Raw genomic sequence first — 22,906 nt, 5'->3', positions numbered from 1 at the left:
GTCAAGAGTATGTTGGAGTTTTTCCAAGGGGAAGAAGTTCTTCCTTCAGTCACTAGGTCTACTAGGTAGAGGTGGTTATAGCTAAAGTTTTTAATACCTTCTGTGCATCAGCTTAGCTGCATTTAAGTAATTGAAAAAAAGCCTTTTTTGGATGCAGAATTTAATAACTTGAACTCGAGGCTGGGCAGGTCGTGTTAGAAATGTTGCAGAAATACAACGGAAGAAGAAGCACCTCTGTCACATCCTTTACAGTTCCACCTGTTGTATGCAGTAGAGTTATTTTTGCAGTACTTCATTCCTTGCTTCTGCCAAACCTGAAGTGGATGAGATGGCATTTTTGTCAGAAGTACAGAAGGTGCCTGTCTGTCCTGGTGTCAAGATGTCGAATGGTCTCCACTGCCTCTGAAAGAAGATGAAACTGAAAGTAAAATACAGAACTGGGTAATTCCAATTCAAGAGATCCTATGAGATTGTGCTGCACAAAGCACTGTTTATGCAGTGTGTGGTGTTAAACATCTGGATGAAAACAGCAGTTTGTGTCTACACCAGACCTTCAGATCTCTTGGTAGTACAGAAGAGCTGCTTACTTCTCTGTGTCAGGTTTCATTGTGTCCATGTTTCCTTGGTTTATTACTATGACTGTGCACATGCAGTGTGTTGTCTCTTGACCTGTGCTTGCTGTAAAGCTGGAGCAGAGCTGCCCTCGCTATTACCTGTTCTGAACAGTCATTTTTTGCCTTTTACTTGCCAAACTTAGTGGTTGAACCTGGTTGTACTATATGTTGGTAGAGTGTTGGTTTCTGTTTTATCTTTCTCTTCAGAGTTGGTACACTGTTTGTCCCTTCCCTCCTTACAAATGTGTCTTAGCTTAGCCTGTTTACCATCTGTACCTGAGGATTTAAATAGCTTAGTGAACTGGGGGAGAGTGCAGTGTGAGTGTGGTGTGCTCTCACAGCCAGCATTCTGGAAATTCTGCAGCTCAATCACAGTAATTTACTCCCTCTTTCTAAAAATGATTCAGTACATTTTAAAAATAGAGTTAGTTTTTTTTTTTTTTTTTTAAAAATTCCAAACAGGAAAGAGCTTGCTTTCTGTAATGGTACTTGCATTCTTTGTCTCAAAAAACCCTGTACATTTCATATATTTCAAATATGTACAATGTCTGAAAGGTTTATGCACTGATACTGAATATAAAGCACCCATGTGCCTTTCAGAAAACCACTGTAAGTCCCCAGAAAACTGAATCACTGTAATTTACTGACTGATGCCTGGGTGGTGTTGACAGCTGCCCAGTAGATGTACTGACAATATCCTTTTGCTGTTGCCTCCTACCATGGAACCTTTGCTCACCCTCCTGGACTCAAGGTGGGAAATGCCTCCATGCCACCCACTCCAGGTGCTTGCTTGGAGAGAACAAGAGTTCCTGGACCTGGCAGTTCAGTGTTTTCTCAGTAAGTTGCTGTTTTACTTGTTCACTTCTGCCCCAGGTTGATGTACCAGCTGACATCCCTTTATGCCATGGGGGGAGGCTGCTCACCCAAGAGACCTCTTTTTCTGGAGGGCAGATGCCCAGGTCTCTTTACCTGATACCTCACTTTCTAAGTGGTTTTCTTCCTCCATAACATGTAATGTGCAATTTGGGTGAGACCAAAGTTAAAATAACTATCAGGAAGTTGAATGTTTCAGTTTTTCTTTTGTTTCCAGCCTTCCAAAGTGCTGCTTTATTAAATAAAACAAGGAACAACTTGAAGTAGAAGAAAACCTACACAAGCTGTTTTTCCTGTGTGCAACATAAATTCTTTTTAAGGGACAAATAAACCACTGAGGACTAAAAGCCTTAGATGGTTTTGCTACATGTTAAAAGTGACCTTGGTTACAGATGACTTAAATGGTCAGTGGTGATATGTAAATAATTACAGGAGGATCATTTATGGATGCTGTAAATCATGGGGCAGCATTTGTTTTAAAGGAAGTGGGGGCAAAAAAAGTTTTGCCTACTTATTCCTTGTCTATTCCCCTTGCTTACACTAGCTTTTTTTTTTTGTCACTTAACTGCATGCAAAGTCAGAGTGAATGAGAGACAATCTTAAAACAGATAAGAGATGACAGAGAATGTGTTCAAAACCAAATTATGCAGTAATCTGATAGTGGCAGTAAAGATGTTACCAAACCAGAAATAATGCTGTAAGTCATCATCTTTTCTCTGTAATTTCAACCTCTGCTAAATACCTAATAAATACTAGAAGGATATGAACTGGGTGAAAATATGGAAAAAATAAAAATAGTTTTAGGGTTTGACAACTTGTTTAAATTGATGTGCCATTTCATCAGTTAACTCCATGATTTAATTAATTGACTAAACTGCTCCATTATAACAGATATCACTAAATTGACTATTACTTTCCTGCCCATATGTGCTTACTTTTATTGAAGATGTTGCTGTACAAACCAACGTGATCCTAAGTAAAAACATAATTATGTCTACTGAATTTTTTTTCTGGGGGAGCAAAAAAAAAAGCTTTCTTGATATGACTTCCCCTTCCCCCATCCAAAAAAAAGTTGCATAACTCACGTTTGTTAAACTTGTATTTGCATCCTGACATTTGGACTCGCGGGCAGGAGAAATTCTACAGCCATTAATGACATAGAGTAATTTTTTTTAACAGTGTTCCCCTGTATTTCTCCTTTTTCTGAAGCTCTGTGTTGTGGGTCAGCTGACAGGAAGGGTTGGGGACATGAGAGGTGATACTGCCTGTAAGTTTAATTTTCAGATAAATAATGGGTATTTTAATTCTTAGAGTGGCATAGGAGAGAGAACCTGCTGGTTGCATCATGATACTTCTGGCTTCTAGATGTTACACTATTTGAAAATTGGCTTATTGTAGAATCTGCTCATGTTTTCCTAAGAAAATAATTGTCATTGGGATACCATATCACTGTGAATGGGAGGGGAACACTGCTGCACATCCTCTTGAGTAACGCACACTGTGCTCTTGCTGCAGCTGAGACAGGTAAGAGTTCCTCACACCTGTCCTATAGCCTGAAACACTGGGTTTAGCTCATCCTGCTCTTCCCACAACACTGCTCCAGCACCACTTGAAAGTCATTCACTCAGTAAGACAGTTTATGGCAAATGTTACAGTAAAAGCTGGAAGTACAGGATCTAGTTACTGCCCAACTTAGGCACTTCTTCCTGTGGAAATCAACAGGAGTCAAGAACCAAGATATCTCTGTAGATTGAAGGCAGGTCTGGGAGGTCTGTGCCCACCTCCACGCAGGATATGCAGTGCTGGCACAGTGGCTCTGTGTCACCCTCCTGTCACAAGAGGGTTGTGCTGGCTGATGCTCTCACCCCTGAAATTCTGCCCTCCTGCAGAAAGATGCAGTTACACCTTTACACTCCCTGCTCCCACATGCAGTTTCTCCAGATTATGACTCTTTGTTATGGTGCCTGACACTGCCACTCTGTTCCCTGCAACCAGATGGAATAATAGGAACTGGGAGTCCTGGCAGCATCCCCCTTTCTGTCTCACCCACAGCTGCATGGTGTGTGCTGTGAGACTGGTGCACAGGAACAGCAGGAGCAGGCTTTCCCTGTCATTCCTACCGCTTCCAAGTGATAGTAAAAGAGGTTTTTGTGATGAAACTGAAAACTAATACCAGATTAAACTCTACTTACTTATGTGCTGTGGTCATTCCCATACAAATACAAGCCACTGTAGGAATGTGACAGGAATTGTTGAAATTCTTTTACCGTGCAGAATAATTTTTAAAAGTGAATTTATATGCTGTATGGGGTTTTGTTGTACTACTGTGCTATTTTGTGTTTAATTTTTGGGCAATGTGGCTTGCCTCTTTAAGATCACTTTGTGCTACTATATTGTATATTTGAGACAAAGAGCAGTCTGTGGGATATTTTGGTCTTGAACCTGTTGAGTAAAAAAGGCCCTGCTTGTCTAAGCACCAAGAAATGTCAAACAGAGGTTTTGAGGAAGCACCATTACCTTGAGAAATGCAAGATTAGTGTCTGTATGAGAGTGGATACAACAGGATTTCTTCAGCGAGAGATTAAATCTTTCACTGAATATTGACCCTTCTGCCTCCCACCCAGCTCAGCATTTTACATTTTGCACTGCATTGCAAAGTCTGTGGAACAGGGAATATTTCTTACTGTGTTGGTGCACTGCATTGTACAATGGACCCCAGTCTCGTTTGGATCCTCTCTTGAGCCTTTTTGTTTCATCATCCAGAAGCGAATTACTCATATTGAATTTGCAACGCAAATGTGACAACACTCTGCCAGTCACACAGAGCGTAAGAATAGAAAATTGTTCAAGGGTCCAAATATAATTCACTAATTTTCTACTCAAGAATTAATTATTTCAAACATATATTTCAAAAGATAGCTTATGCATAGTTGCAGCTGAAGTTTGGGGAAGCCAAAGTAGATCCACATCTGTAGAATCAAGCTGATCTATGAAGATGTTTTAGAAAATACTGCTAAAAGTACTTCTAAAAACCACCACAATAATTAGAGAAACACAATACTGTTAATGACACAATGAAGTGTTAGGATTTATATTTTTCAGAATTTTATATATATTTTTTTAATTTTTTTTATATTTTTCAGAATTAGAATTTGAAATTTGAATTTGAAAATTAAGCAGTAAAAGCTGCAAATACATTCCTAGACGCTTTGCAATGAAAAGATATTATTTTAATACGTCATTAGGAAAGTGCCTAGAAATCAACTTCTAATGTACTATATTGATATTCTAATAATGTATTATAATAAAACTTTTATATTGATAAGTTGGAGTTATATTAAGTGGCATCTCTTGTTTTTGAAACAACATATTTGGTTAAAATAATCCTTTAGGATAGTTTTGTTGAGTCTGGATTGACACAAGGAATTCATTTTGATAGGCAATATCTTTGCATGGATCAGAGCTTCTGTGAAAAAAGTTTCATATTAACTGTAGCAACTTGCTTAAAGTCTTGCATTTGGATTTCACAAGCATGTTAAGTTCTCAGGAGAACCCAACAAACCTCTAGATTAATGTTCTACTAAATTATGAATGTGTAAGAAAATTTGGTATTGAATGACATGCACTGTGAAGAAAAAAAGATGGTGTTTTTGGACCCTAGGGAGATGGAAATCCCTGCTATTTTATGTGTTCTTTTAAAAAATCTGGGATTCATTAGTGCAAGTAACAGTGGTTTCTTTGTTAATGATCTACCCTCTTAATAAAATGACTCTTACTTTTTATTAAAATTACAAAATACTTCATCCCAATGCCTTTTCTGTAATAGAAAGTGTATCCGGTGTTGATAAGATGAAAGATTCCTAAATTTAAAACTCTCCTATGATGCTTATGTTCATTATAGATAGAATGCCTTCTCTTTCTAACTTGTTATATGAACCTAACATTAACAGTCTCTAGAAGAATCACTTGGAAGATGTGGTGTTGAAACTGTGAATCCCGTGTAAGAGAACTTGCTTTAGAACCAATACACTATCAGATTTAATTGCCTGACTGATGATGAAGCTATTTTTTATTTATTTATTTTTTTGTCTCTCCTGCTGCTTCACCGATTTCCAGCCCACGGAAGCCCTTGAGGAGTCCTCCTAAGAGGAGTACTCCATCGCTGGGCTCAGCTATGCCGTTCCCCTTTCCAAAGTCCATCACCTATGTTTGGTTTGGCAACTCAGGCAGGCCAGCTGTAAGACGCCAGGACACGATTTCAGTGACAATAAGAAAAGTCTAGCTCCGTTTCCACAAAACGCTGTGTGGAGCAGCACTGTCCCTGGAGCGTTCGGGGTTCCTTCCATCCTTTCAGCAGCTGGCGGGGTGGGTACACAGCGAGCTGCCCTGCTCCTGGCACCTTTTAGAGCGTCCCTCTAGGGGTGAGAGGCTGCTCGGGCTCCGAGGGTGTGCGAATACAAAGAACCGAGCGCGATGTTTTATCGCAGACACAGCGCGGAGGAGCCGCCCCGCCGGAAACATGGCGGCGGCGCCGCTTCCTGCGCGCAGAGATGGCGGCGGCGGCCGGTTCCTGCCTGAGGCGGGCGGGCACCGCGGGGACGGCGGGTTCCCGAGCGCCGCCGAGGTGTTCGGCGGGGAGGATGGACAGCGCTGCGGGTACTGCGGGAGAGACACCCGCAACCTCTGCCGTGGCGCGGGCAGGGCGGGCTGTGACGGGAGCTCCGCCCGGTGCTGGTGCAAAAGGGGCGGCTGCGGGGCTGAGAGAGGGCGGCGGGGAAAGGCGGCGGCTCGGCCCCTGCCTCTGCCCGCCCAGCCCGGAGCTCCGAACAGTCATTCTGGACCCAGTGCTTCCAGCTGACTTCAAGCAGAATTAAGCGGCAATTTCATGTCATTTTCCCCGTGTATTTCTGGGAAAGGAAAGCAGGCGGAGCGGTGAACTTGGCGCTTATGCAGTCGGAGAAACAGAGTTCATTGCAACTCCCAGGGTTTCTGTGGCGTTTGAGTTTCTTTACGCGAATGTGGGCGTTGAAATGAGTAATTTGTGATATTTACGAATATGTTAAATTTAAAATAAAAAAACAAACAAACAAACAAACAGAAGCCGGGGGCCCTGCAGAGCAGGTGATCCTGGTCTCAGTCCTGCACTGCAAAACCAACACCCACAGTCCTGAACACACCGAAATTCGGTTCAGTTTTACACAACAGCCCCACACAAGTCTCTCAGTACCTCCTCGGTGGGGCCACATGGCAGGAATGTCCTTTAGACCGGGGAGTTTGCTTTCCTGGGTGAAAAGGATGGTTCTGGGTGCAGATATGAAGGTTTGGAGCTGATCTCTGCGGCTACTTATTCTGCACATCATGAAAGGATGTATTTTTGAACAAATTGTATTTTAATTGTGTCTCTCGTTCCTTACAAAAGTGCTGCCTGGGGCTGGGAGCACACAGCACACACGACCAGTTTTAAGCTGTGTGTGCTCTAGCAGGAAGGAATTATCGTGGTGATGATTTCATTTCCCAGCAATGCCATTATTACCTTGGCTGGTAGCTTGAAAAACTGCTCTCCTAAGATATTTATCATCTTTTACATGTTATATGGAAGAATGGGGCAAGGTGGTTGTTAATAGCTTATCTGGTTTTGAGACATGAAACAACTGTGTAAAATTCTTTCAAACTCCATCATTCCTTAAAGACAGCAGATTTTAGAGTAATGGCATGTTCTCAGAATAGATTTGAAGGGCAGGATGTTGCCCTTCTGTTTTCTGTCACAAAATGCCACCTGCCATGCCAAGAGGGATCTGCTGTTCCACTGATGATATTTCAAACCTGACAAAGCACCTGACTGTGGAAGGAAAAATACTTTTATCGTGTCCATCTTTAAGATTCAGTGTGAGAGGCAGTCCCTTTAGCATTCTGAAATGTCATTTGCTGTGTCTGCACTAAGGTCAGTTCATCTACCAAAGAATTCTATGGCTAAATAAAAATAATGCCACATCCTAGCTTGCAAAATGGTACAAAAAATTGGGTTTTTTGTCTTATATGGACCTTAGGCCCAGTTAAACTCCTGGCTAGAAGCTGTTTCAACTTGCAGGAGTATTTAAGGCATATTTTGTCTCTATTGAAAATACTGTTCCTTTGGACCTGACTTTAAAATCCAGGATATTGTCAAAACAAGACAAACATGGACCTCTGGAGATCATCTAGTCCAGTCCTTTCCAACCTTAACTATTCTGTGGTTCTATGAACTTTCTGTTGGTTTGCTGTGTGAAAGGCCAGAGTTGTGGTATGTCCCTCTTGTGGAAAACTTGCTTCTGCTGCCTGGAGTTGACCTGGAATCCTGAGAAAGGAAGAACAACTGTGTGTTGGCAACTGGGTTAGCCCTGCAAGTCTGAAACAGCAAGGAGCAGTGCAGGAGCCTGGCTGCTGTGGCTGCTGCTGCTGCTGGAAGAATTCCTCTGTGGGGTGGAGCTCAGGAGGTCACAGATTGGAGAGATTATTCTTCAAAATAAAAGGCTTAATGATAAAACTGGTCTTTTGCCATATTTTCATGAAATGTGTTAGCACTAATGTAGCAGCAGTGTGGGCTGCAGTGTGGAACCTCCAGCACTAAAAATCCATGGAGAGAATTTCAGAAAAATCTTTAATTTTTTTTTATTAGAATCAGCATGAATGTATGATTCAATAAATATATTTTATATACATTTAACGGCAGAAACTTTACATTCCATCTTCAAACTGCTGAAATAGAACTTCTGTTTTAAAATCTTTTTTACAAGCCAGAAAAATAATCTGCCACAGTGTCTGTGTGGTCATGCAAATGGTCTAAGTTACAGATTTATTTCATCATGATGTAAAAATACTGATTTGAAGGAAGCAATTGCTCTGCACTCTGACCAGTGTAGCAAAATATCCTTAAATGGAGTGTAAGGCCATACCAATTTTGTGTATGTATATATTTATATGTAGCTATATATAATAAATCCACATAGAAAAGACAGGGAGGTCCCTTTTTAAGGTGGACAGGGAGAAGACGCGTAAGTACTTCATGATTAATCTAGTTTATTCCTTTTGAAGAATTTTACATCCTAAGTTTTAAGCATGGGTGCACTTTATATTTTGTATTTCTCTAGTCTCTCCTCTATTCTTGAAGGGAAAGTAGCATGAAAATTAATAAGCATTGACTTTTCCATTCTTTTTTGAAACCTGTGTTAGTGAACTAATAGAGGCACTCAGAGAGCACTTGAATTGCCCACTTCTCTCTCCCTTCTCCCTAACTCCAAGGATTAATTCTTACTCTGTGAATACTTTTCTGATTATCTCCTGTGAGATGTGGATATTTTGGCACCCACCTTGCAAGGCAGAAGATGAAAACAGCTGAATATCAACTATTTCATTGTCTGTTTTAAAGAGGCTTATGTGAAGTTAGAGGGAGATGAGTTTTGTTCTATTAACAGCAGCTGCTCCTTTTTTCTGTGCCGAAAAGTTGATCAAATTAGGCCAGTTTAGTGCCACCGTTTCCTTCTGAGGTCTTGATAAGACTGAAGAAGGAAAACACTCCAACCTTGTTGCCATCCTTTCCTGATTATGATCAAGCTTGAGAAAATATCTGTATCCTGATTTATCTTTTTTTTAGCAAGCACACAAACCCCCACATAAATCGTTCAAATGTGGATCTGGTATTTACAAAAGAGCACTGATAAATGGGCCACGGTGGACACGTCAAGAGGGTCTAATCCTCGGTGGTCTGTCCTCCCCCTTTGCAGGAGGGTCTGTCCCACAGCCCACGTCTGGGTCTGTGCTGGCAAACCCCACGTTCTTACCCTGAGTGGAGGGTGACTGGTATTGCTCTCCCGGGGGGGACAGTGACTGCTGGCAGAGGGATGGGGCACCCAGTAACGTCTCACACTGAGCCAGCCCAGCCCTTGGCTGCCCTTGGTATAAACAGCGTCAAGAGCTGTTGTGTTTTGGAACAAATGAACCTCAGTAAGCCAAGCTTTGGAAACAAAGATTTTCTTCATACAAATGGCTTGCAGATGGGAGTGATACAGAAAACGGGGCAGAACAATGCCACTGCTTAATAGGCTTTCTTTCAAAAGGTATTTTTGGGAGATGTTCTTCCTAGATAGCAGATTTTGAGGGTTGGACTTTTGAGGTGAATGCTGAGGGAAGCTGAGAAAATGTTTATCAAGGACACAAGGAAAACACTCTCTAGGTGCTGAACTGTTCCCACTTCTATTTATTTTGCATGTTTTCAACTGGAAAGTATTCCTGCTGTGTGTGTTTGTATCTTCCCTCCAAAGTAAAACCAAATGTGCAATGGTTGTCCTGAAGGGAAATATCTTAGTATTTTTATTTTTCTTTCTAAATTCATTTACAAAACAATGTAAATGGATGTGCGTTTATAGTTGGACGGGAGAAATTCCTGGGTCCTCCCCTCTTTTTTTATATCACTTAAGTGTAAGTTTTTCATTACTCATCACTTGTAATATAATAAGCATGATATGCTGTACACTGTGGTAGAATGTGAGGGAGAACAGTCCATAAAATGTCCCTGTCCACGATGGTGTTTAGCCTGCCCGTGACTGTGGTTTGATCTCGGGTGGGTGGTCACAAACAGCAGCTTTGGACAGGCTTGTGCATCATCAGGATTCAAAGGCTGCTTCCAGGAGGGTGTCACCAATGCTGCAGGGATGGTAAACTGCGATGAAATGCAGTGACCTTTGCATGTCAGGCCATTTTTGGCTGAAGTCCGTAGTGTGTTGCTTCGCCTTTACATCTCTCTGTTAGTCTCTTAATTGGCTGAAGTTTCGCTGTATCTCACACACAGATATGGGAATGGCTTTTAGCACAGTTGCCTTCTGTTTCAGTTCTTTTGAAACAGTCATCTCTTTGCTGCAGCTTGGTAAGTCCATAAAGAAGAGGTGAGCTCTGGCCATGATTAGTGCTGGCAGCGTGTCGTGACCAGACTTGGGAACCACACAGACTTATCTTTTTATGCACGAATTCTATTTCACAGTAGGCTTGAGATGCTCCAAGCGGTGCATTTTTCAGGATAATTAATTCCACATGCATGTGGTGAGTTAAGTCCCCTGGCCTTTGTGCCTTAATAGCATCTCCTGTGCCTCTGGAGCTGCTGGTGTCCCCTGACCTCCCGCCCCAGGCCCAGGGAGCGCCGTGCTGCTTGTACAGTGAGATGCTCTGACCTTGCACCGAGCAGCGAGATGGAGCTCAGAGGCAGAGTTCAAGCACAACAGGTCACTCAGGTCACTCTTCCCAGCGAGGGGAAGGGATTGCTTACCTGTTTCTCAAATTCTCACACAACATCACTGTTTGGATCTTAATGTTTGCTTCCCAAAAGTTACAATTTGGGCACTCCCAAAGCTGACAGATCCCCAGATTAACCTGCTGCTGTGAGCTGATTTAAGGAGGGATGTATCAATTATGATTCTGAACTGTGTGTTTTTCCAACAACCCTGTCAAGTTTAGTTACCTTGCTCAGGGCTGGAGGGCTGTGAAGGGGGTGGAGGAGTGTGGAACATCAGCCTGGGGGTGGAGATGCTGTTTGTACAGTTTTCCACTTTGAGTAGGTTAACTTGGGGATTTGTCAGTTTGGTCCATGCTGTTTCTGAGCTTATTTTCTCTTCTGATCTAACCCTGGAATTGGAAGAATGCAAGTGTTTTGAATAGAAACATAAGCAGATTTGGGAAGAGTGGGACAGAAAGGAAAGATATTAATTCAATGTAGGCAGGGCAGAGTGTTTCAAAGCCCTGGTTCAGTTGTTTCCTGGACTAGACAAGCACAAGGCAAAGAAACTTCTGCTCCCTTCTGCTAAGATTTTTTTGGGTCAGGCTCTAGCTGAGCATCTCTTGTACAGCTGAGCTCTACTGCTGTGACCAGTAGGACTGGCCATGGTCACTTAAACAAAATGGTAAGGAGAGGATGTATCAATAGCTAATTCACTAGTGATGGTTTTTTATTTGTTTGAGGTTTTATATTTATTCTATTTATCCTGATCAAAAGTGGGATTGATGGCAAGTGGAGGCATGCATCTGATCAAGGACTTGCCAGGATTGTTCATTCTACTCCTGCCTGTGAGGGATGTACCCTGGTGTGCAGTTGTTCAGTGAGATGCATTTCCAGCACCACTTCTATGTTACAGAGGCTGCCCCTTATCCTCTTCCTGTCTTTATTTGCTGGTCTCTCAAGCTCTGTTTTTAGAGGTGACACTGCCCATGCTGTACCATATCTCTTCTTCCATGGGACAAGTCAAGCCTCGTGAATTCTTTCCAACCCCTCAAGGAATAAGCAGCAGTATTTAGAGCCTTGACTCCCAGGAAGACCATATGGACAGGTTGCAATTGTGACTGCACTTAACTACAGCAAGGAGTAAGTACTACAGGCTCCTCTGCCTTACAGAAGCCATGATCTGTTCTTCCTTTCTCATTTCAGATCCCTGCCTTCACTCTGCTCTTGGCTAGGGAGTTGAACTGTTGGGACTCCTCTGCTCTCTAACACTGCAGCCTCAGCAGAGCAGACCTGGCTGAAAAGCTGTGGTCACAACACAGCTGTGTCCTCCTGTGGCACATCACAAGCTCCAGAGCTGGTCCTGCTCTTCAGGAACTCGTGTTGGTTCTTTAGCCCATCACAAGTAACTGTGAAGAGGATACTTCTGAACGCGTGTATGTGCATATCCAGGAGAGGTGGCTAAGGCACTGCCCGTGGCACAATCTCTTCAATGTTGCATAGTTTTAGTCCAGTAAAAGTCAGTGTTTGGGGACTAGGTGTCAAGCAAGAAACACTGGAGCCCTGGCCCCAGTTCTGCTATCACTGGAAGTCATGCCCTGTTGATCTCTGCAGGGTTATGACAGGGCAATGCTGACTTAAGCAATTATCAGGTGTCCACTGTAATTGTGACCGTGAGGGTGTCATCACTGCAAGGTTGATTCAGGCTTGAACCTGGAGCTGTAATTTAGTGCCCAAATTCTGTGGTGTATTTAACCCAGGCCAACTGGCTCAGCTGGTCTGCAGCCTCAAGCCTGATTCATGGTTTTGTCACACAGGTAACCCAGCAGTGCCTCAGTGTCACCAAGTGCCTGGATAAGGCAGACACGTCTTCCCACAGATCCTCTGGGGAAGGGGATTTGCTACAGTGCTAACAGTCCTGGGACCAGCTTCCCAAAAGCCTTAACAGCAAAACTTCCTGCAAGCTCTACGCCCCTGAGACTTGGCAGCTCCAGGCAGCCCTACCTGTCCCTGCCAAGCTTGACTCACCTGCCACAGCAGTGACACACTCGCAGCCTGAGCACGTAGTTAATGACAGTACCTCATGCCCCAGTTCCCTGGATAGGTGAGGAGGGTGTCCTTGTTTGGCTTGAGCTACTTATGCAATTCAAGTGGCAAGTCTATAAATAAAAGCTAATTTCAGACCAGACTGATGGCTTATTTATGCTGGTGTCGTCCCCTTCCCAGAAAAACATGGATGATTTTATACTGGAAGTGCTGACATGTTTGACCCTCAGGCTGGGAACAGCATTTGTATCCTCTTGCTGGAACTGCTGCTCTCAGGAGACTGCTGAGGTCCCTCTCCCATGTGCTTTTTGTGGCAGCACTAAGCAGAGCCTGTGAGCCCCAGCAGCAATGCTTTGAGTGCTGCAGGGATTGTTAAGCCAAGATGAAGCAATCCCTGCCTTTCCCCAAAGTGGCAACATCCCCTTGTGCTGAATCTGTTCCATCTGTTCACTCTCTCTGTGCATGGTCTGGGTCAAACCATGGCTGACCCATCTCCAGCACTGCTGGGAGCCAGCCCTGTCCCAGGGTGGGCTTCAGCACTCTCTCTGTGATAGAGCCAGGAGCAGGAATATCACAAACATAAGACTCCCTTATAATTTCTACTCAGAAACCTGGCAGTAAAGTGCATGAGGACTTCAGCTTGGGTTTGCTAAACTTGATGGTCTTATTATTTAATACGGTCTCATAATTCCTGCTGCCTTGCACCATACCTGTTACCACTGTCTGCCTTGAATGCCAGGAGCAATGTGGCATGCAAACAAACCTCTCCTATTGCTTTTCCTTTCCCTTTCCCTTCTCTGCTGGTCTTTGCCAGGATCCTCATTTGGCAATTTAACCAGTAATTTCCTCTGCTAGGGACTGAAGTCATCCTTCTCCTTGTAGCCTGACATGTGGTTTGTGTCTTTTCCCATGTTACAGCAGCAGGCAGCATGATGGTGGGACAATGTGGTAGGGTGAGTGAGGGAAAAGATGAACAAGGAAGGCTGTAGAACCTGCAAACAAAAGGGTCATAATTCCAGTGCATGGGATGCCCACTGCAAGGGAGCTCACAGGTTGGGAGTCCTCACCTGGTTCAGCCTGTGCTTTCCACTATTAAGCTACCTCCAGTACCCCTAGCCTGGGCTGTGCACTTCAATGGTCCTGCAGGGTGGGATCACCCAAGGGCTGCTCATCCCAGCAGTTCTCAGAGGAGAATGTCTCATCCAGTGCAAACACCTGCAGGCAGAGCCTGGAGTAGCTCCGAGTGGATGCTCTGTGCAAAATGTGCAGCAGCTCCTTACACCTCGCCTGGTTCACTGCAGCTCATTTCCTGTGGGGCCCTTTGCTACACACCACGGGAGAAGGAGACTGGGAATACAAGAACCTGATTTCCAATAAACAGCTGCTGTGTAGCTGGATCACTGTAAAACATGGAGCCCTAGAGGGATAATAGCCCCAAAGACTGCGTTCTCTCTGACTTATGCTGCTTTACTTTTACAGAGCACGGTCAAAAAAGCCCTTATTGGCTACCCTCACATTCCCCTGGAGTCCTCCTCATGCTTGGCTGTGAAAGCACTTCCTTGGTAGCTGTTACCCTGCCTGCTTAGGGGGAATGGTTTTAGTCCTGTATTTTGCTCTGCATTTCCCAAGACACTGATCTGTGCCAGGCCCTTCAAAGGCTGCAGAGCTGAGGAGCTGAGCCCCACAGGAGTGAACATTCAGGTGGTAAACGAGAGGAGATGAATGCAGAAAAGTACAATAGACTTGAATGAAGTGAGAGGCTTGTGTAGGTTCATTTAAGCAAGAGATGTGTAACTGCCCTTAAGAAATAATTGTTAAGGAGAAAGAGAGAAGGGAATGGGAAGACTTAAAGAACGTGAAATAATTTAAGATGCTAAAATTAATGAGTTTCTGCTTTGGTGCCCATCCTAGCACCCTGAAGAACAATCCTGTATCTCAATTTTCTATTTAACTACTAATGTACTGTCTCCATAAAAATGATGGAAATCTAATGAAGTAGGAGCAGCACAAGATGCCCCTTCCATCCACCTCTTTTTGAGAAGAAGATAGGAGTGTGTGAGTGCTTCCAAGCAGGGAGTGGATTAGATACTTCCCTTGCTGAGCTCTGTGGGATGCTGCAGCAGGGCAGGACGTGCTGCCTGCAGTCACCCAGACAGGAGATGAACAATGTCCATGTGGGAGGCAATGACCCAGACCTGCAGCTACACTGGGGGGCTTTTGGTAGCAGAGGTCCGTGTTGTGTTACCCACTGCTGCCAGTAGCAAGGTTTTGGAGTAAAGAATGGGGTATTGAAAGAGATTGTCTGTCTTTGGCACAGGGATAAGAACTATGTTTTATTAAGTAATGGTAGTACAGTACAAAAATATGATTCTATACAATCTGTGAAAAATATGGCACCTTTGAAAATAGCTTTTTCTCCTTTCATATGTTCCTTTCTTTTTAAAAATATACACTCTAAATGTTTCTAACCTTTTTTCCACCAGAAACCGAGGTCTTTAAATCGCAATAAAGGGCAATCAACAGTGTAATTTGAATTGTCTTTGATTTGCTTTAAAATTAAAGATCTTAGAAGGGGCAAAAGAATAAGAAAAAACTTCCGGAAAAGTCTGAGGAAAACAAAACAAAAAATGTTCCTGTTTAGAGGCTGTGAGAATATTCAGCATTTGAAATTGTTTGATGTTTTTAGGAGCAAAGTCCCCCAGCCCTGACCAGCAAAGGCCTCTAGGACAGGAGAATTAGGGCAGTACCAGAGCCACGGAGCAGCTGTTCACAGGCAGCTGGTGCTTGGCCAGGGTCAAGGCCAAGCCCTGCAATCTGCAGCAGCCCACATGCTCTCTGCTCTGCCCTGGACCCTGTTCAGCTCCTCTCTGATTTCCATGGTACCGTGATCCCAGATGGAAAGCCACTTTAATCAGGAATTAAAGTGGGAAAAACTCTTCTACCTGATCAAAAAATAGTAAGTTTATCCAGCTTTTTTTTTTTTATTTATTCTCAACAGTTATATTTATGTCTAAGGAAAAAGAATTCCTGCTCATGAAGTGATAAACCTCCAGCAACATCTGGAAATAATATTATTTGGGATACAGCTCTCTTTTTCCAAAGAATCCAACTGAATTAGGACCTGATTTTGTCTCTTTACTGCCAGATCAAACCTCTGTTTTATTCAGAGGTTTTTCTTCTGAGCCTTGTTCTTAAGAAGAGATAATAATTGCAAAGTTAAATTCCATCAATATTCCTGGAAGCTACCCTGCATTCTCACTAATAAATATAATTGCTGGCACTGTCCAAGCATCCTACTTTGAAGATGAGATAGGTTATCAAAGTGAGTTCTTTTGCAATACAGAGACTAAACACAACCTAGTACAAACAGAGAAAAATGTTTGATTTTGAAAACTGCACAGACTTGCCAGGGGCTCCTAGAACAGTCTAAAGTCTTGCCTATGGTGAAACTCTCTGGCAGGACATCCCTGGGACAGTTATCTCAGCACAGTCACACCTTTACCAAGATCCCTGCGTGTTTCCTGTTGGGATGTGAGTGCTGCTGGCTGTCACTGCGCAGGCAGCCCTGGAGCTGGAAGATGGCTCAAATGGAAACTGGCTGCTTAAGAAGAGAAAATAATGCTGGGTGTGGTGGGCGTCAAATGTGCCCAGTGTTTGGCAGAGCTGAACTGGAAGCAAAGGCAGGCTGGTAAGCCTTCTTATTTTAGTCCCTAAACTCCCTGGGCTCTACTAGCAGCTGAAGTGCTTCTGTATGGGCAGGAAACATAAGCATCTTTCTGATGATTTTGAGTCCCTAATTGCCATCCTCTGGCCTTACTCCGTGCCAAGAAGTGGCACTGGAGCTCTAGTGAAGCAGCAACTGTGAGTGTAACTGCATCTGCAACAGTAGGTGTAGGATGAACACAGGATTCTTCAGTCTTGAGCTGGAGCAGAGTGAAGTGAGGTGGAAATGTCTTCCTTCTCCTTGCTCTGCTCTTGCCCTCGGGATGTAGGATCAAAACTCGGTTGGGTGGGAGGATGGTGCATGGGATTTCTTAACCTACAGGCAACTCCTTAGGGCAGCTGCAGTCAGGAAGGAAACCCACAGCACTGCAGCTGGCTGTGCCCTGGGAGCCACCCTGGGTAGCCAGGGGAGACTGAAGGTGTGTGAACCACAGCCAGATTGCCCGACTCCAAAGTGCGAGATCTGGGCATCCAGGCAGGACCTTCTTTTTTCCCAAAGGACAGCAATTTGCAGTCATTCACCTGCGTGAGGAAGGAGCTGTGGTGCACGGGCTGCCAAGACTCTGCCCTGCTGCCGGGCAGGAGAGGAAATTCCCTGGATTTGCCTTTCATCTCAGACAAGGACACGCCGTTTGAAGCGATCGCGCAAACCGCAGCTGGCACGGCCGGCCGGCGCGCACGCCGGGAGAGTTCAATAATTCAGCAAGCAAACCCAGAGCCAGCAGCAGACTTGGGCTCCAGCCAAGGCTCGGGACGTTGTCCTAGCATCAAAAAACGCCTCTGCTTGACAGCTTGAGATCTCTCTGCTTGGGAAAGCACTGTCTGCCAGGGGAAGCAGAAATCCTCAGCCCACGGGTTTCCTGCTGCTCCAGTGGAGGGAAGGGGCTCATGTACTGATTCACACTCGTGTGGTGTGACTTTTCCCTATCTCAGCAGCACAAAGGGACTCAGAAAGCTGGCTGGCTTTTGCCAAAATATTAGGAAATGCTGCTGTTTGCCCTAGTCCACACAGTAACCACCACGCGTTTTATCTTTTTTCTCCCTTTTTCCCCTTGCTATTCTTATCCTTTGTTTCTTCGTTTCTTTCTTTTTTATTTTTTTTTTCTCTCTTTAAATAAAGTGTATTTAGTGCTGGTGAAAGGTGCTGAATTGGCAGCCTCAAAGATGGGTGTCCCCCTACCCAGCCCAAGAGAGCCCTGGGGCTTTCTCTGGGCTTTGCCCACTTGGCACCATCCCTGTGTAGGACAGCTCACAGGTCCCCGGTTCCCCTGCCCTCTCTCATGCCTGCCTCTTGCTGTGCTGGCTGGGACACCCGTGGCTGAACATGACTCCAACCTCCCTTGGGTGCCACTTGTCTCTCTGCCTTTGTTTAGTGCCTAACCCAGACCTGACCCCAAGTGCTTCAGTGCAGACTGATTGTCTCTTCCTTCGTGGTCTCTTTTATCTGCCTTACTAAAGTGCAAACAAACACAGCTGAGTCACCCTGGGTGCTGCAGCCAGCTCACACCCAGGGTGCCAGAGAGGCAAGTGGGACACCCAACCCTTAACTTGCCCACTGGCCCCAAGCCAGGCTTTCAAGTCACACCCTAGAGGTGTTTGGCACATTCTCCCCTACCCCAAACACCAATACAAACTGTGCTACCACTTGGCCAAAGGGAAACCCCTTTGCTCACCCATTCCCACCTCCCTCCACCCTTTCCCCATCCCCACCAAGCTGTGCCAGCCTCTGCCAGGTAGCAGAGAGGGGCAAAGCAGCCTGCTCCATCTTCCCATCCTCGTTAAAGGTAAATGCAGCACCAAAAATAGATACAAAAATATAGTTTTGGGTCCATTGACCCAGCTTCACTATTAATATTACTGCTATGAAATGTCTGAAAATAAGAGCTGCTCTCTCTATACACACCTTCCCCCCCCCCCCTTACTGACAGTATTGCCACATGCCCGATCCTGTCACAACAAGGCAAGAAGATGCCTGTTTTCTCTATATTTTAAATACAATCACTTCCATCCCCCCATTGCAAACAAACATGGCAGAAAGGGGTTTGGAAAAAAAACAAACAAAACCAACCAAAACAAATGAAAGAAACCCTATTTTGAAAAACCCTTCATAATTTCTAGCATTCTGAATAGCATTTCTGCCTCCTGGGACTCGAATTCTGCCAGGTTGTTTGAAAGGACAGAAGGTACCTGTGATTTCTGATGAAGGCCCTGATGTCCTTCCTGTGTTTCCTTTGGAAGCTCTCTGATGGGGATGAGAGAGATAATGTATTTGCTTTCCTCTATGCAAAAGTCACAAGGTGTTTGATCGGCAAACCCATGACTAAAAAAAGTAAATATATAAAATAAACAACAACCCGCAGCCTCTTTCTTAAGTTTCCCCATCTATCTAGTTTTCAAAGTGCAAAACCTAGAGAAGCATAGAATTATTTTCTTGAGGTGTTTTTCCCCTTTTGTTAGGGCTTTTTTCCCCCACGTGCCTGACTGGTATGGCCTTTCTATAGCAAAAGTCAGATAAAGCATAATTGCAGTTGTTTCTGCACATGGAATTATGAATCATTCCAGTGACTTGAGAATCTAAGCTGTTAATAGGCTAAAAAAAGGATTTTTTTTTTTTGTTCTTCTTCTTTTTTTTTTTTTGATTGTTTTCTTTTTGCATTATAATTAAGCATGAATATATATTACTATATTACACTGCTTGGATTGCTGGAGCAATCCAAACCTTCCTATGCTGTAAAACTAACCCCCACCCTGCACTCCCAAGATCAAGAGTTTCTTTTCTCCTCCCTGTGCCAGTTGTCCTCAGTTCACACGATTAAAAGTCCCTCCCAGCCCCCCTCCCCATGTTTTTTTTTTTTTAGTAGATATTGCCGCATTCTTAAATTCATGCATTGCTGCATTGCTATTGCACATATATAAAGGATTGCTCGCTCCCTCCCGGCTGCTCCCCTCCCCTCACTGGTTGTGCACGTCCTCTCTGCGGACGATCTTGTAGATGATCCAGTAGAAAATGTTGAAGATGAGGAATGCCATGGGGAAGCCGATGCGGGAGATCTTGTCGATCTTCTTGGCTCGCTGGATGAAGAGCTTCCGCATCTCCTCGGGCGAGCGGGACGGCGGCGGCACCGGGTTGGCCGTGTTGTTGTTGTTGGCACCCTTGACAGAGATGCCATCCTTGGCTTGTAGGCAAGCTGGTCCCATCCCGTAGGCAGTGAAGTTGAACCTGCCCTCACCAGCTTCATCCTCCTGAAACAGATTCAGCATGGGACTCTACTTAAAATGAGATATAGACAGTGCACCCTCGCTATAAGGCTCTCCTCTGACAGGTTCCTGCTCTGCACGGGAAAGATGCTCCCACCATGCCCTGACCTCAGCACCCTTGGACAAATCCCCTGCTCTTGGGAGTTCAGCCTTATAGAGGGGTGCCAGCTGTGTGATGCACAGATGCAAATCAGGGGATCCAGGCACCCCATGGAGAACAGGACTGACTTCCACCCCATTGAGCTCTTTGACATATTGAAGGGTTTATGATACTGCTTTAATTTTTCCAATTGCATCCCCTGTTTTGCTTCTGCCTCTCCCTCCCCCCCCTCCTATCAGCACCTTCTTTGCTTTGCCTGTGCAGTTGCAGCTTGCCCAGAAGGAGTGGGCTCCATGTAACTCATGTAGTTGAAGCTACAGTGTGAGACTTCCTACAGAGTTACATGGATGTGCAGGAGCCAAGACCTGACCAGGAAAAGAGCTCTGCAGCCAGCGTGCAACCAGCCCTCTGCTTGCCTGCCCACGGGACCCCTCCAGCCCCACAGCCCTTCCCACAAGCCAACTTTTAGGTGAGGAACAGAAGTGCCCTTCTGTGGGTTGATGTTAAGACGTGGCTGCTTGTGGTAATGCCAATTACTGAGAAAATAATTTATTTTCCAATTTAAAGGCGAATGTTATTGCTGGCTTTTTTTTTGGTGAAAATCTTACTGGTGTCTCAGAATGATTTAGCCCTATTTTATTGAACAGAGGGATGTAACCATTACAGTCCCTATGTGCTAGGACCTATGTCTCCCCATGTGCCCCAGTAAATACAGACAGAATGAGTTTGGAGAGAGCTGTCTATCTGATCTCTCTAATCTCACCCAGAGGGAAGAAGTTAAGAGGTGGCTCAAAAATGGAAAGGGCCAAGTGAAACCTGACAACAGGTTGATTTGTTTTGTTGGGTTTTTTTTAGAGAGGAAGAAAGACTCCTAAGGATGAGGATAAGCTAGCACCTTGCATCTAACTGGCAAAAGTCAGAAACAGATTTTTCTGGATTCACTGGTATTAATGCCAGACCATGGCACTGTGTCTGGCACATTGAGCTGTGAAGAATAGCCAGTAGGTTTTGATGCAGACCTAATAAGTATGGGCATGGGCTTGTCCTCTCCCCAGCTGCCTCCACCAGCACGGACCACTACAACATCTCACTTGTTTTTAGCCTGGCATGTCATGCCTAAACCAAGCACAGCTACCCAGACAAGTCAGGACATCAGGACAGAGCAATTAGGCTCTTTGGCAGCTGCACTAACCCATTTGCATATTAGCAGTCAGATTTTAGTTTTCTGATGAGCCTGCAAACCTTGTTCATTTCGATTTTGCAAGTGGTTTTGTTTATGCTTTGTTCCAATTAAATTTCTGTGAGATTGGGCAGGGAGTGTACTAGCAGCCTTGTGTTCAGTGGAACAGTTCTGGCAAGTATCTCTTTAACTCGTCTGTGTACTAGTGGCTTTTTTTCTCTTTACTGTTTTATCAACAGACTGATCTGCATACAACAGCACAGATCCAGGGACAGGATGCCTGAATCCAGATGAAGAGATAAATGCACTGTGAGGCACCCATGTGGGTGGGTTTAGCTTTGGCTCAATTCAACGGGCTGCACCTTCTGAACCAAAACTACCTCCATTGATTTGGGGATGGCAGGACCTTGTTCTGGTCAGACAAAGTCAATGGGTGCTGATGGTCTCATCTGTTACTTATTTTCCCTTGCATTTGTCCCACATTTTTCCTCCCTGGACCTGACTGTGTTGGACACAAGTGAACAATTATGTCCTGTTTTACATATCAGACGACTGAGGCAGAGAGAGGAAAAACAATACAGGGATGTACAGACCTACAACAATACAGGGATTCCTGCTCCTCAGCCCTCAGTTCCTATTGGAATGGGGGCAGTTCTCCAAGCATACACTGTGAACTACTACAGGACAGGTTAGACCTTGGGAAAGACTTTTAAACACTGGGACAGTGAAGCAATGAAAGGGTGGGAGGTCTCTGGGTGGGATGGATTGTGGACGACTCTTTAAAATAGAGGGTAGACAAATTTACCTACAAGGTATAAACAATATTCCTTGTTACCTGTGAGGAATATTTAAGGCAGACCTTGGTGGTCACCTAGGGGCTCACTTGAGATTTTCATCAGCAAAATTTTCTTTGTTTTTTCTTTCCTAGCAAACGTACTGTTTTTTAATAACCTGAGGACAGCCTCTCAGGCTGAAAATTTGCTAATGCCTTCCTGATCCTACCAGTTAATTAAGGACAACTTTAAGTTTTTGGCCTTTGATCACAGCCACCTTTGTGTTTCTTTCTAGTGTATTCTGTGAGGTGAAGTCTTTGCTGTGGCACCTCAGCCTAAAAGCCAGTAGAGCCCTGGCTGCAGGAGATGCATGTCATTGCAGCGCACGCTCAGATTGGCATCAGCCATGGCAGGTAAGCATGGAGCGAGGCTAAGGCTGAGAATAAAGCTATTTCCTTCCAAGAGGAATTTGCAGTCAGTCTGAGAAGCAGATGCTTTTGAACAGATGACAGAGACAAAAGAGGTGTCACTTACCTCCAGGCTAAAGCAGGCTGCCTTGTTGGGGGGATGCTGTTCTCTGATAGACATCCCTCACACCTCCCTGCCTGCCTCCCCCCAGCCCTGGCTGCAGCTTCTGAAGAGGAGAACTCAGACCAGAACGTTGCTGTGTGAATTGTTCTGTTGTGAACAACTCTTTTGGCTTAGACCACTTGGCTGGCTAACAACAACCAGCCTGCTGGACCCCTGGGGTCAGCAGGCTGTTAGAACAGACACAATTAACTGAGGTAACTCTGGGTTTTGATGTGTGAGCCCCCCCTAACATCTGATCACATACTGAGGACTTCGCTGGGAGCTGATGAGATTTCAGCTGTGTCCTTCATGCTTTATGTATTACCTTATGATGCCTCCTCTTCCTTCTGAACCTGAGCAGCTCTTTGTGCTGCCGAGACACGAAGTTGACAGCAGCATATTCTAGAAGTGCAGAGAACACAAACAGCAAGCACACAGCCATCCAGATGTCTATGGCCTTCACGTAGGACACCTGGGAGTCAGAAAAAGAGACTGAGACGGGATGGCTTCTTCACCCAAATGCCTTTT

The 22,906-nt window shown here is 44.6% G+C and overlaps 1 protein-coding gene across 2 annotated transcripts in view; it reads right to left on the bottom strand.

Moving 5' to 3' along the window:
- Positions 1-8,196: 8,196 nt before the first annotated feature.
- Positions 8,197-22,906, bottom strand: part of GLRA1 (glycine receptor alpha 1) — a 47,612-nt gene continuing 32,902 nt past the window's right edge. The window contains exons 8-11 of one of the 2 annotated variants that reach the window (XM_051793459.1): positions 22,704-22,850; positions 19,454-19,764; positions 18,685-18,817; positions 8,197-13,766 (exon numbers count right to left, since the gene is read on the bottom strand). In XM_051793459.1, the coding sequence (XP_051649419.1) occupies positions 13,626-13,766; positions 18,685-18,817; positions 19,454-19,764; positions 22,704-22,850 (732 nt within the window). In that variant the 3' untranslated portion in view covers positions 8,197-13,625. The remainder of the gene's footprint in view (positions 13,767-18,684; positions 18,818-19,453; positions 19,765-22,703; positions 22,851-22,906) is intronic. The other variant, XM_051793460.1, reaches the window with a different exon arrangement.

The sequence above is a fragment of the Manacus candei genome, unplaced genomic scaffold, assembly GCF_025592945.1.
Source record: "Manacus candei isolate 608988 ecotype Guabito, Panama unplaced genomic scaffold, ASM2559294v1 h1tg000037l, whole genome shotgun sequence".
In the NCBI taxonomy this organism is placed as follows: Eukaryota; Metazoa; Chordata; class Aves; order Passeriformes; family Pipridae; genus Manacus; species Manacus candei.
This window is presented reverse-complemented; position numbering and strand designations above follow the sequence as displayed.